Source organism: Nesoenas mayeri (assembly GCF_963082525.1).
Source record: "Nesoenas mayeri genome assembly, chromosome: 1".
Lineage (NCBI taxonomy): Eukaryota > Metazoa > Chordata > Aves > Columbiformes > Columbidae > Nesoenas > Nesoenas mayeri.
In genome coordinates this window covers 93,906,513-93,921,400 of record NC_137541.1, presented here as the reverse complement: position 1 = coordinate 93,921,400, position 14,888 = coordinate 93,906,513, and the positions used below count along the sequence as shown (strand labels likewise).

Below are 14,888 nucleotides of genomic sequence, written 5' to 3'. Positions count from 1 at the left end.
ATGGGACCACAAATGGCCCGTAAGTCCACATTCATTTATTATTCTCAGTGTACTTTGAGTTTTCCAAGAAAAATTGAGTTTAAAAAATCTGTAATTGCTATGTATATTCAAAATGCCAGAAGACAAGATGGCTCATGGGATAGGAGAAGGGAATATCAACCATTTTCTCTTTAGATCACTTGCTCAGACTCAGTTGTGAAAAACAGCGCTCGAGTATCATTGGCATTCAGAGGGTATTTAGTTACCTGTGAGAGAAGAAATTACTGTGTTTCCCAAATAAACAGTTTTCCACAGCATGCAAAATTCTGCATTGAGTACCTTACTAATTTGGACAGCTAATGAAAATAATATAGGGAGGAACAATATAGGGAGGAAATAATATAGGGAGAACGTTTGTTCTGCTGGGCTGTTGAACATCCTCTCTGAAGAAACAGAAGACATCTTAAGTGGTTAATTCCCTTGGTTTATGAGAAATAAAGTGCAATAGCCGTTGTGCCCCAGCACTGTCCTCAGGTATAAAAAACTGCTGGTGCAGATTATCACGATCTCAAGTTCCTAATGTGTAATATTACTAATCCAATTCCTTCTGAGTGCTTGACAATCTTGAAAGGCAGTTTTGGTTTGTACCTTTGTGCAGGAGATAGGCTTATACAGGGTAGTGTGTATGACCTCTTTTGGGCTCTTCCTTCAACAGTGCATTGTTGGAAATGTTTTTAATTCCATTAAGGCAGCAAGGAGAGCCAAATCGTGGACAGTCTGAGACAAAATATCATATACTTTCTGTTTAAGGTTTTGTTGAGCAGTTGCGAAAGCAATTGAGTTGTCAAGTATCATCTGAGTCATAGAACAGTCACAACATGAACATGCCTCTTCATCACCTTTGTCTCTTCTCCTTTTCCTCTTTTTCATACTTTGAAATTTGGACTTTCTTCTAGAGCTTGTCCCTTAGGGCCAGAGGCTGACATACCATGACGTCTGTTTCATGGAGCCTGATCGCCTCTACCTCCTCTCCAGGTTTCTTCCCCTGCTTCTTTTTCCCGGTGGTCTTTTTTGGTGTTCTGCGGCTCACTCCCATCCACCCTCCCAGTCTTTCTGGTATTCTGTATGGGATGTAGGTTAGTCTAGGTTTTTTATAAGCAGTGCAGCTTTAAATGAGTTGAGAAGTTCAGGACTTACTAAAAGCAACTAGACATTCAAGCCAGAGCCAGTGGTATTTGATGGTTAGCAATCAAAAGCTAGTATTTCATTATAGTGTTGTTTGTAAGCACAGTGACAACTATGTAGTTACCTGTCTTAAATTCTCTCACAGTTCTACTGCAGAGGAGGTGGAAATAAAAGTTAAGTATTGATACACAAACATTTTTAGAACAACTCTTTTTGGCAGTTAAGTTAGCTTTGATAGGTGAACCTTCTCTCACGTTGCTGCTGTAAGGCAAAAATCAGTGCAGGCCTGAGCATAAAACATTGCTTTTCACATTGAGCTGTATACCTTTATTTGAAGCTGGAGCTTAGGCTTCTGCTCTGTGTCCCAGTCAGGCTATAGAAGTGAACAAGTTCTCTGCCTGCTACATGTACTGCCTGAGCAGTAGCTCCTTTCCTAATCTTTAGGTCAGAAGAAGTTTCCACATTACTGGAGAATAAAGCAAGGGTTAACCAAAGCCTGGTTATGAATGTAGATACACCAATGATGCAAACAGGTTGGGCTGGGACTGGAAAAAATACCTTCCAGCCAGAGATGGGTCATTACACTTGTTATTTCAGACAGAGCTCTTCAAACCTCAAGCCATGTAGATTTTGCCATGTTAAAAATCACATACTTGAGCTGTTTTCTCCCTCAGCTTTCTAGTAAGGGAAGGTCAAAATGTACAGCATAAAGCTGCATATATTTGCTGTTTTTGGAACTTTCTACTGTATTTAGCAGAAGTTTTTAAAATGATGTTTAAAAATCCCTCCCTGATATCTTCAGCAATTTCTATAACCATGCAAGACTTCTAGAAATCTTTCCATGTGGAAAATCTTGAGTCAGTATCAAGTAAATGGACAGATCGCCCCGCATACAGGGAACCCAAGCTTTGAATATTTAGTTGAATATTTAGCTGCTATGGTCTGTATGGTACAGCTAATTTTACATAAGGTCAAAAATTAAGTGCATATATGGGATCTTCTTCACACCACAGAAAGTTATCCTCCCACTTTGTCAGGGATGCGTAACTATGGCATAAGGTTTAATCATGCCTGTTAATGCTTAAGCAGTTTCACATCTACAAGAAAAGGCAATTTGCTTTGAATTCCCACATTCTCAGAAGAAAAAGTACCTATTTATTTTCCTAGCATATTGAGCTACCAGAAAAGAAAAGGAGATAATTTTAGGACAATTAAGAATTGTTTGAAAAAGGTGACTGTCACACTAATTACTTTTAGCTGTTTGGATGCAATAAAAAGAGCATAAAGTCATAAGGATTTCTAAACAGTAAAAGAGCTTATATTAGAAGAGAAACGACCAATTACCCCATTGATTGGCAAAGCTCACCCAGCTGCACAGAGTGATTTTGAAACCTGTGATTCTTCTCAAGGTGAATATGGTGACAAAATCATTAGCCATTCTCAGTACACATCTATCTTAATTAAAACCTGGCCCCGCCCCGTGATGATGATATAGGCAGCCCAGCTTCTCCAGACACTCACAGCTGGCATCTGCATCAATCTTGTTGACAAAGATGCTTCTTGAGAGCAAGTGCTAGAATGTTTTCTTTCTCTCCCAAGCAGGGCTTTGAAGCCAAAGCATTCCTGTGGGCTCTGGCAGCCCTCAGGATCAGCGGCTCAGCTCTGCCCCTTCACAGCTGGTATTTGCTAAGGGGTATAACGTAACATGAGCTAACATTAGGCTTTTTTTTTTTCCTTTTCTGCTGCCTCTTAAACTAGCAATAAGCATTCCAATAAGCATTCCAATGACTTCAAAGCAGCTCCACAACAACAAGTTGCAGCTTCACATTGGTTTAGAGCAAGACTTTGGGGAGTCACACCTGAGAGGTTTTTTCATGTGCGACTTGTTTTCACTGAGACGCTTGGTGAGCAGCTGATGAATTTAGAAGAATGACACCAATAGAAAATTGTGGCCATAATTCATTTATCTCAAACAGCTATGTATCAAATGATGCTTAAATAGTTAAAGGAAATTTATGTTAATCAACTTATAAAAAACTAGATAGAATCTTATGACTAGTCCCAAACACATGTGGAGTTACTGTAGGTAAATATTTTTTGATATTATGTGCCAGAGAGTTTACATTAAACTGTAAAGATATTTGTTTCTTAATTACACAGGTTTCTGCTAAATGATTTTAGATCAAAGTGTGGAAAATGACCATGTCAGCTACTCCTTTAAAATTTAGTGTAACAAAAAATGGCTAAGAATTTCCTTACATACATAATTTTTTTTAATACAACACAACACTCCTCCTGAATAGGTAATTCACTTCATATAATTACAGTTATGCAGAAAAATTAGACAAGTTTAAATTGACATATTCTCTTTAAAATGCCTCTATAAAAAAGAGTCTGTGTAGATAGATAGTTTTCATTTTTTCAAAGCCCATGATTTCGTTAGTTTAAAAGCAAAAATCCAAGCCACATCTGCTCCCATACACCCAAATTGTTTAGATTGGACCATATTTTAAAGCCAGTTCTGAAGGATACAACCCTCATAGGATCTAAATGCAAAAGTATTAGATTAAGAAAAAGGATATTTTGAAGTCTCGGTGTGAGAAAACTTATACTGACAATGACATATTAATGTGTCAATGGTGAATAAATACAAGAACTTAAAATTTGAACCACCAGCAATCTCATGCATCATTCTCTCTCCTTTATTTATTTATTTAGGAAAGGATATAAAAGATTCAAATGTCAGAACTATAATGTCAGAACTGTTTATAATGTCAAGTGATGCATGTTGCATACTCTTAGTATAGTCCGTTGATCAAATCAGAACCTGGGATAATAATTACAGATGATGGAGCACATTTCGTGTGCAAATGGACACAGATTTGAAGTGAATTTGGAAGAAAAACATTTTCATATTGAAGTCTTAATAATTGTTTCATTCAGCCTGCACCGATCCATGCACAAATTATTTTGCATAAAGCCGATGTTTCTAACACTAACAAATATTAGTGTGATTCCTGCAGGGCACTGTCAGCCAAGGAGAACTTCTGATATAATGTAGTAATTTGATAAAACTTGTTACGGATTCGAGAGAGAATCAGTCCTAACAGAACTAGAGAGAACTATAATTTTCCCTTTTCAGACAGTTCATGCAGTTCTGTTTTAGCTCGTAGAATTAATCTTGTTATTTATAAAGTAAGATTGAGTTGGTTTTAGCCTAGTTTCCTAGGAAAATGAGGCATATGTGATCATGCCATTTGTGAATGCCTTCCCCGCACTCCTAACAGCTACCACATTCAGAGACAATTGCAACCCAGTTTGAAAGAAGGTAGAACTATCAGAGAGACTAAATTGCTAAAAGTTTTCACCCAGGTATCTGGGCAGGGCAGAGATACCTAAATTAGTAGTCCCTGTCAGGGAAAGGCAGGAAGAATACAGCTGTTAAACAGTCTGTTTGGCAGAAGCCAGCAGTCCCATCAGCAGGAATTAGTCACGATGCCTCTTACCTTTTGTCTCATGCAGCCATGGCAAAGTGCCCAGTGAAAACAAATTGTTTAGAAAAGGAGGACATACAAGTCAAAGGACACAAATCTCTGGGAAAACAGAGTGCTTACAAAATTATTTGGTTTCAGCTCTTCTTTGAACTTCTAATTTTAATCTACAAAGATAACAAAATTTCATTCCAGTGCTTCTATAAAAGGTTAATTTGAAAGAACAGTAGCTGAACCACACCAAAACATCAAAGCATTACATTATTTTAATTTTCATATGTAATAAAATCAAGAATGGTAGACAGTTTGTTAAGGAAGATGCACATCTCAGGAATATTAAACTGACCAAGATGTTTCCCAGAGAACCTACTCCAATTTTAAGAACTTAGAGCAAATGTTAAGTTAATGCAAACCAGGCTTCATTCTTAATTGATCCAGATAGAACGCAGTCCTTCCTAGAAGTTCATGTCCACACTTTAGGTAGTAGATTAAAGAGGCTGTACTTAAAAGAAGAAATTTGTTAACTCCATGTTTTCTAGAAAGGTTGCATTTTGTGATATTTTCATTATTTTATTGATTACTCTGAACAGTGTTCATTGAGACCAAGCGAGTTACTTGTGCTGCATCAAATAACTTTTCTGTTATATGTGGGCAAAGGTTTGTGTTCTGTGGCTGCCACAGTCATTAACGAGGGAAATAGTAAAGAAAAGGAGAGCTATGGAGTCAAGAGCGAAAATTGTTACTCCTGGAGCAGGCCACTTGGTATTGCCTGGGCAAGCTTGGACAACGTCAAGCTCTATGAACATAACAAATATTATCTTCCTTGAACTGATGACACAGATGCCACATCCATCACTGGATCCTTCAGACGCTGTGTCTCCTGCCGCTCTGTATGACCTTGAGCACGTTGGAAAGGTCAAAACTTTTTGTAATCAATTCCATTAGGTCCTCGTCTCTTTCCACACCGTTGATAAATTCTTCTAGAGTGAGCTCCCCTAAAAGGAAATCAGATACCTCTTAGGAGCCGAGGAACCCAGCAATCACTCTCAGCTCCACACAAGGCCATGCATGCCATATTGAATCCCTCAGGAAGGTTCCCCATTCTTTGCTGATAGGCAAGTTTTCTAATGTTTTCTCACTTTATACCAGACTTGCTTTTTTTGTTTTTTTTCTGTTAAAGAGATCAAGCACACCTTTCACATAAGTCTAAATATCTATGGTGACAGAAATGTGTGAAAAGAGTGCTAATGAAGCCTGTATCAAGGCTGAATTTAGATGTATGGACCAATTCTCACTGAGTTAACTGGAATTTATCCTATAGCTCGTTTTAACGTAGATTAGGGCATGATTTGCTCAGGATTATGAGGCATATTGCCTGTATTGACTACTAGGATTATTTAGAGCCATGGTAAAATGTAGTAAAAAAATTGTTTAAGTGGTTTGATTGATAAATTCTTCCAAGCAACTGAAATGGTTATCCAAAGTGTGACTTTTTAGGCTAATGTCAAAAGCAGGCTATACCTTGGAAGTTCCGAGACAAATATAAAATCATTTTTATTGTAGAGCAGGAATATGACTAAGCATTCTTATTTTTTTGCACTCTTCCCTGTCAGCAAAAGCAAAGGCTTGTCCTAGGTATGTGTCTACTCACATGTTACACAAGAGTGTACACAATTCTCTGCTTAGAGGTTATTACAGTGATCCTGGGATTCCTCTGACAGGGAAAACAGAGTTTGGTTTAATAAGAAAAGCTTGATTCTTCCTCTGAGGATGATTTAAAGCTTCTTGTTAAAATCACAAAAATGGATGATATCTCACTGAAATAAGAAATGACAGAGGGCCAGGCAAAGAGTAGGGCCCCAGGGCCCCAGGGTGCAGGGGAGCAGCAATTCAAGTTGTGTGTGCTTCTGGTGAAAGCTTAGCTAGATGACTTTTGGCTATTTTTGAGTTTAACAGTCCTCAGAGGTTTCTTGTGTTTCAGTTTTTGTTCATGGCAACCTTGGAAACTTCAATTGGTGTGAAAAAGGAAAATGATCAGCATTTGAAAAATGTGAAAACCACTTTCTACCCATGGGCAGTAAAGATTCTTTCCTCTTCAGTCACAGGGGTCCTCGCTGCACTGGTGGACAGGGTCATATACACGCTATTCAAGTGGAAAGACATCAGCTGACAGGAGCCCTGGCTCTTAGGCTTCAGAGAGGGGAATAAGACCCTCTCCAGGGCTGGGGTGCAGTGCCCTGAGGATGTTCACACCTCCTCTTTCAACCCCAGTGCCCTTAGATAATCATCCTGGGAGCAGAGACAGAACAAACCATCTCTGTATGCTTGTCTGCATCCTCCTGCTTTGCCATTCATCCTCTTGCTTCTTCCAGTCTCTCCTATGCCAGGCACTCTTACTTCCCATCTCCTTCCCTCTGTATTGCCTTTGACTGAGGCCTTTGGTTGGATAGGACTCGTCAGATGGACACTCTGCATCATTTTCCTGCTCATGCATGTGTGCGGGTCTGGAATTCCCTCCTCTTGATCCCAAGCTTTATATTTCAAAGTACCAATACTGGTGCGTGAGTATACAAAAACCAGTGCAGTTACACATCGTTACACGGGCATGGCCAGACTCACTGTGACCGTGACAGGTCTCATGAAAATAAATTGCAAAGCTATCAGGAGATTTGTTCTAAGAATTGTTCCCCACAACCATGGGATTATTCTTTCAATTTTAATGTGAAGGACATTGCAACATTTATTTAATAAGAAGCTACAAGGAGGTAGCATAGTCTAAGCTAAACTTGGCAAATTTGTTCTGTTCCTTAGGTAGAGCTAGTCCTGCTGCTTTGCAGCTATTTAAAAAAATAACTAACTATGTAAAGCGGTTTGAAATGGGAGTACGATGAAGATAATTCTGAATAATTAATGTTCTGGTATTCCACTGTTAAAATGTAAGACACAAAAGTTATTTTTTCAGCCGATGGTCTAACTCAGATAAGATTATTACTTGCCGTAAACATATGGTCCAAGCAGAGGCCAAAGAATGAATAATGATAGAATTTGGGTTAGATTCCAGAGTATGACTATATGTTATTTGGGTCCCTTGGTAATTTGCCTTCACCCAAAAGATGGGCCAAGCAGGTGGGGGAAAAAAATCCTCCACAAGTTATTCACGTGCATCACAAGATCACTGTTTAAACTGTGATTATATATTACAAACAGCTTTTTTAAAAGTAACCTTAACATAGGAAATAGTGCTAGAAAAATGAACAAAAAAATGCCCAAAATTCATGGCTGGGATCTGATTTTGCTCTGCAGTGCTTTCCTGATATTCCTAACTTGTCAATGGTTGCAATAGTTGATATAAAATCTAATTGCCAGTGGAAGGAGGTTCTTCATGATTAGATGTATGAGAGAAGACATTCACATGTGACAAGTTTTCTGTTAGAAACAACTCTGAAGCAATAAATAACAGTTTTTGTTTCCAAATGTGAGCCCAATTGGCATAGTCTAGCTATTTTGAGAAAAAACAGTAACATGTGTCTTAGCATGTGTTAACAATCAGACTTCAAGGGACATCCAATGTGCTGTCTGATCTTTAGAACATGCTAGAGCCTGTGCAGTCATGCATCTGAATTTATTTTCTTATACATTTTAGATAGATTAAACCAACACAAATATACTAAAAAAGTACCTTGATGATACTTTCATTTTGCTTTGCAACCAGAGTACTGGCATTTTAGATGAACAGTACAAGACCTCCATGTTTTAGCCCCTACTGCACGTGACATGTATGTCATCTTAAGAGAGTCAACTGATACACAGTTTGCTGTGAAGCTGAAGTAATACGGGTAAGGAACAGATTCTGGCTTTCAGTTTGCCTAAACCAGTCAGTTCTTCAGTGGTGTGTTCAGCTCCCCTCTTGGTCCCATATTTCGTTATAGGGGAAAATCCCTGCCAATGCCAAGAAAACCCAAATTCTTACCATCGTTGTTCACATCTATCTTCTGAAATATCATGTTTGTGAACTCTTCAGCAGACATGTTTGTGTAGCCATTGATAGCCTGGATAGCCTGAAGGCAGAAATGCGGAAAGATCTTTCAGATGATTTTTCCCATCAAGTTGTGAAAACAATACACTAGGAACTACACTAATTGTGATTCAGCTCTTTAGTTCATCAGCCCTTTCAAAAATCACTAAATAAATAGCTATTTCAAGTAAATCTTCAATAATGAGGATTGGAAATTTAATTAACATAACGCAGCCTGAAGATTACGGACTAATTTACATATCTCTGAAGGTCTTCTGAAACCATGTGGCACTTCTGCTCTTCAATACACTTCAGATTCCACACCAGCATTTTTATCTTGCCCTAGAGAGTTCTCTTATCTTCAGAGAGTGCCCTATGGTCTGTATGATTTAAATATAGTATTATTTTTCACGGCTAAAAACACATGAGGAGAAAGCCTAAGTCATTTTTTGTTAAGACATGTTTAACTCAGTAATCACAAATAAAGTCAGACCAGCAGTCCTGGAGTTTGGCAGAATTTACTTGTTCTCCAAAGAAATTAAGAAAACCAAAAGTCTCCCCTCTACTCCTTCTGTGGCAAAGGGAACCAATGCTTGGAGTAAAGGTATACATGAATATTTCTCCAAAATTGTGTCCTATTCACTGAGACAGTAATTTTTGCATTATGGTGATCATTTAGGTTAATAAAATAGTTGCCTATGTGTTAAGAGCCAGTGGTCCAGAAGTGACAAACATATGTTTACAGAGTTGTACTCAATATCACAATTAGTAAGTGACTGTGAAAATACGTAAATATATATATGTAAACACACATGTGTAGATGTTCTGTAATGGCCATACTATAGAATTTGTTTTTCTACACCTGCATTATCTTGAGATGAACTGTGTTGTGTAAGATAATTCACTGTATGTGCCATTTTTTTTTCCTTTACTGTTCCTGATATTATTTTAGAACTCATTGTATTTAAATAAAAGGTAAGTTAAACCTATTTAACATTGTTGTGGAATTCATGATGATCACTGTGTTTATTTTACTTTGCACAAATGAATTCAGAAAGTCAGGAAGAACTTTACAAAAAAAGGTACATAAACTAGTTTGTATTACTAATTCATACTTTAGATACTTCTGGTGTTTTATATGTCTGGTCCTGGTGCAGTCTTCAGAGGAAGGTTGTACCTCTGCCACAGTTAAATTTGTTGTAGTGCTAAGAGGGAAGCAGTGGTTCCTGAAGTACTTGAATTGCTGACTACCACAGAATCGCCCTTAAATAATAAAAATAACTGTGCTATTAAAAGGCACTGAAAATGTTTATGATTGTCTGGAAAGAATTTTAATGGTTGATAATGATCTGCTGGTCCAAAGTTTGCATAGCTATAGGGACAGATGAAGTTTTAATAGGACTTCTGTGATTTAAATTAATGTTTCAGGTATGACATATATTTTTGGACAAGCCCTTTTTACTGATGCTTAGTTTAAGCAGGGCCCATAAGGGCTGTGAGCGTGTATTTTTATTTTTCTTTAGAGCACACTGATTTTAATCTAGCCTAGATCAAATGGCTTAGGCAGGTTTACATTAAAGTTCTTATACTCCAAAACAGAAGATGACACACAGAGGTTTAAACTGATTTTAAAACCAGGTATGTTGAAAAAGAAATCTTCACATTAAAAGGATAAATCCCAAACCAAAACACAGTTGCTTCATTGCCTCTGGGTGAAAAATGGTGGAGAATATCTGCAAAAGAAAGAGAGGAGAAAACTGGGAGATGCAGCCTCTCCTTCTGCCTTCAGAAAGCTGCTCTTTAGACGGTGATGCATCAGCTTTATTTGTTTGACCCAGTGGCTCCATGTGGCTCCAGTTCCTTTTAATTTGGGCAGTAGCTCTTGAAATTCTGTAACAGTGACTAGCCCAGCACCAGCAGTAATTCAGAATCCAGGAAAAATACAAATACGTTCCTTGTTTATAATGACATTAAATCCCTGTTTGGATTTTATGCTCCCTGCAGCAAAACCTTGATCTGTAACAAGTCTTGTACATTTAGGGAGCAACATTAAGTCATTCGTATTTGCAAAAAAACCTATAATACATTTCGGATGAAATCAGCTACTGAAGTGCAAAATATTATTTCACTAGAGCAAGTTGAAAAATAAGGAAATAATTTTTTAAGAAATAATACTGCTTTGGTTTTATGGGTTTGAAATGGACCCATTTTCTGCAAAATTTTCTGCAATATTTTTACCCAAATGTCATTGCATGTTTTAATGATAAAATCAAATTTCCACAGTTTAATTTTAAAATAGGAGTAATGGCATTTGTAGTAAACAAATCTAAAAGCCTTTCAAAAATTTAAAATATTGGAATATTTTGATGACAGCTATATTGTTTCTTGCAGCAAGTTCAGTTTGAGGAGCCGGTTTTCCACAACAGACTGGCACAAACACTTGTAACCAGCTGTTTTATTCATTATGCTGCTTCAGTTCTACCCTGCCTTACAGTATGGTTTATCACAATAAAGTCTCTACTGCTTCTACAGGTTTTTATTTTCAGGAAAGCATTATATCTGTAGAACTGTGGTTTAAAGTATAATATTACTTAGATACGTTTACTTCAATAAGCAGGAAACTAACAGCAGGAGTATTGCTGGCAGAACAATTCTGGTTTTACAGCTGTACAACATTAGGTAAAGTACAGACAACCCATTTACAACACATGATGAACGACTGTTTTGGGGACAATGCACTGTGTCAAATGTCCTTGTTATTGGTCATAACTTGCTTACCGAGAATATGCTTAATAGTTCTTTTTTGTCAATACATCCGTTTCCATCAGCATCGTATAGCTTAAAATACCATTTCAATTTTTGGTCAATTTTCCCTCGTATAACCAAATTTATTGCAGCTATGAACTCCAAGAAGTCTATAAATCCATCCTAAGAGAGAGAAAGAGAAAAAAAACCCTCTTTAACAAAATTTGTTTTCTGTTCATTCTCATAATTTCACAGAAACAGGTCATCACATTCACTATAACACACACTGATTTTTAAAGCACCTTAGCATAGAAATCTCCTGTGGTGGTTAAAAAAGATGCACTCAACTGGAAACACTCTAGGACAGGGTGTTAGCACAGATAGTTTTGTTCCCCCCTGATAGCTGGGGGTAATAGGGGTGGAGGGCAAATCTCTTCTGAGCAATTGTTACTGACATTTTTTGAGAAGAAAAGAATCAGTTTTGTGGTAGACATCTACATGTGAAAAAAGGGTGTCTGGGATATCTGGTTTGGTATTAATGAGATGTCTACAGCAGAGCTGCTTATATTCCTGTGAGTACTGCGGAACTGTGGATGTTTTCCAGTTCAACAGAGCTGCTCCAGGTGTTATTCATCTGAGAGATCATGCAGAAGTGTTGTACATGGTAACCAGTAACCTGGCATGAAATCCAGATACTGCCTTTTTTCCTTACAAACATCATATCTCTGACTAATACATTTCGCATGGGAAATGAAGCTTTCAAGTCATAAACTAGTTTCTAAATAGTGAGGATTAACTGATGTTCATAGGGAAAGAGCATTTCAGATCGACTTAATGCCATATTTTCTGCATTATTCTCTGAAGCTAGTGATGGAAACCTGTCAAGGACAGGCCAGGTGGTTTAAGCCACTGCGACAGTTCCTTTGTTTCTATAAAAATGTGATAAGGATGGAAGAAGCAGTTGCTGAATTTGTAGAGTACTTGCTCCAACTGTTTCTCATCTGCCCATATAAAGAATTTGCTGCTGGTAAATTTAATCTTGTGATCTTTCTGTTGGTCAGAATTCAATCACTTGGAAAGCCTTGGAAAGACTGTCATAAGTTTCAGATGGCCTGTGTTTGAGAAGGCTGGCTGAGTATCTGCTAGGTTTAGTGTATTACTTATTTTTATTGTCATATATCAACACATGTTTTGCCAGTTGAGGTTCTCCAGCCATCAGACATTAATCTGCCCTTGAGACTATGAGACAAAGGAAGAGAAGTCCTGTAAAGATGCAGTGCGACTCATGGCCATGCTTGTAGTGCTTGTTTTGATTTCTGCACAAGGGTGTCCGGCAGAGTGGCGTCTAAGAGGTAAATCCAATGTTTCAAACACGCTGGATTCAAAATATATGCAGAACTGGTTCGTGCATAACTTGTGCAGACTGACTGTTGCTTCTCAGACTCTTGGTGCAGGTTCTGCTGTGTTTGCTGGATTTATTGTAATTGCAATCACAGCAAACTCAGCAAAGGCAAAGACACCATTCAACTGCTGTTTGAGATAAAACGAGATTTGGCAGTAACTGCATGTAGTTTTCAAACAAGATTAGGCCCAGTATTAAAAGCAGATGCTTTCTAAATAATGACAGATCATGTACCACAAATTTTATGCTTCTTTTTGGCACACAGCTTGAATTTCAACTTTTCAATTATTATTTCAAGAAGCATCTCATCAAGTATTTTACAGGAGGGCAAGGTTTATTTCACCGATTACATTTTCATCATCTGATTCGATAGATCTATTAAGAATGTGGTTAGATGCATTTCACGTTGCTGCTTTTTTATTGCATTTCGTGCTACTTATTGAAACTACGGATTCATTTTAGGCTTGCTGGATGTCCATGACAAGATTAATTTTCTTCTTTCTCGCTTACATTTCACTTTGGATTTTGGAAAATAGTATTATGTTTACTTTTTCCTACATCTTGGTGTCACTGTCATTGCTCAGACAAAATATCAGAAGTTTGGACAATGTAATAATCTGCTTAATGTGCTTGGGTATGTAATTCTGATCTGGTAGATTGTTTGGCCTGTCCCAAGCAGGAAGGGGCTGAAGGCCAAGGTCAAAAACTCTCACCTCTGAAAAATACCTGAGAGAAGTTGTAGTTGTCAGGAAAGTCCCGGCCTCAGTCTATTGACATACAAAGACCACTGGCGACATGTTAACAGCAACCAGTGCACCAGGAATAGAAATACCGAGAATGCAGACATTTACCTACATGATGTTGGACCAGAAGCATTGCAGAAAGGGATTGATGAGAAATGTACTGTTTTTCCCTTCTACACCAAACCCCATACATTGTAGGTAGAAAAGAACATATTTATGTGATGCAGAAGGCTATGGAGATCTTCTTACACAAGTACAGAGCTTTCTCAGATGCAGAGAAATACCATGCTTTCTACAGTAGCATGTAAGAGCCTCAGAATAGTACATTAAATAATGGAGAAAAACCCATAACGGTAACCTATGAAGATCATCCTGTGGTTCTGTGAATGCAACAAATAATACAATAAATGTGTTATGATGCTATTGAAAGAATACGGCTGTGCTGATTTACCCATCTACCACTCTATAACCATTCGCTGTGCAAGTATCTAGGTAGGTCCTTATGTGTCTCTGGGCACTGTAGAACTCCACTCTGTGCAGCACACACAGTAAAGCATCTGTTGCTTGTTAGGAGGTCAGTAATTCACAAGCAAAGGGCTACCATAAAAATAACGAAATAAATAACCATAAAATGAAAAACAAACAACAACACAATAAGCAGAGCTGATTATCAGTGGTGGAAGATAGAAGTAATTTGCTTCTGGTGCTTTATTATTCCAAAGAGCAATCTTCTTATGTTTTTATTAAATGGAGTTAATGCTGGTGAAGTCTGCTTATTTGGCAGCTTAGGATACGGGACAAATTTGGGTGATCGATGCATTTCTTGTGTGTGAAGGCTTATTCATCATGTCTGTGTGGCACTGGCTCTGCCTTCCTCAGCTGCAGCATAATTACATTTGGATACTATGGACATCTATCTAATAGGGTGGTGAAGTCCTGTTTCTTTCCCTGCCTGTATGTGCAGAGCCAGTGGGGGTAAGCCTACAGGGTATGCCTCTGGACATGGTGTAAAATAGGAGGATGGAAATCTCCTAATATGGTTTTGAAAAGTGGGCTGTTGGGACACCAAAAAAAGGGTTCAGTTCTTTTTATACATGCCCCAAAGTCTTCTGGACTTTCTGCTTAGCACAGTAGATGTAATAAAAATACATACTTTTTTTTTAGTTTCTTAATGGCTTGACCAGATGAACTAAAAGCTTAAGAATGGCATTATGGTTGTGCATGTGTTTGTGCCCTTTGATGCTGTGTTTTTTTAACTTGTTTTGCTTTCCCTGATGAGTGTTTTTTTTTAAGCTGCAGGAACAGTTTGATTCATAAAACAAAGGCAA

General features: G+C 37.9%; 1 protein-coding gene across 1 annotated transcript in view; it reads right to left on the bottom strand.

The window, feature by feature from the left end:
- Positions 1 to 5,519: 5,519 nt before the first annotated feature.
- GUCA1C (guanylate cyclase activator 1C) overlaps positions 5,520 to 14,888 on the bottom strand; it is a gene marked incomplete at both ends in the record, with an annotated part of 34,828 nt that continues 25,459 nt past the window's right edge. The window contains 3 exons of the mRNA XM_080350977.1: positions 5,520 to 5,650; positions 8,626 to 8,713; positions 11,449 to 11,598. Coding sequence (XP_080207103.1) covers positions 5,520 to 5,650; positions 8,626 to 8,713; positions 11,449 to 11,598 — 369 coding nt within the window. The remainder of the gene's footprint in view (positions 5,651 to 8,625; positions 8,714 to 11,448; positions 11,599 to 14,888) is intronic.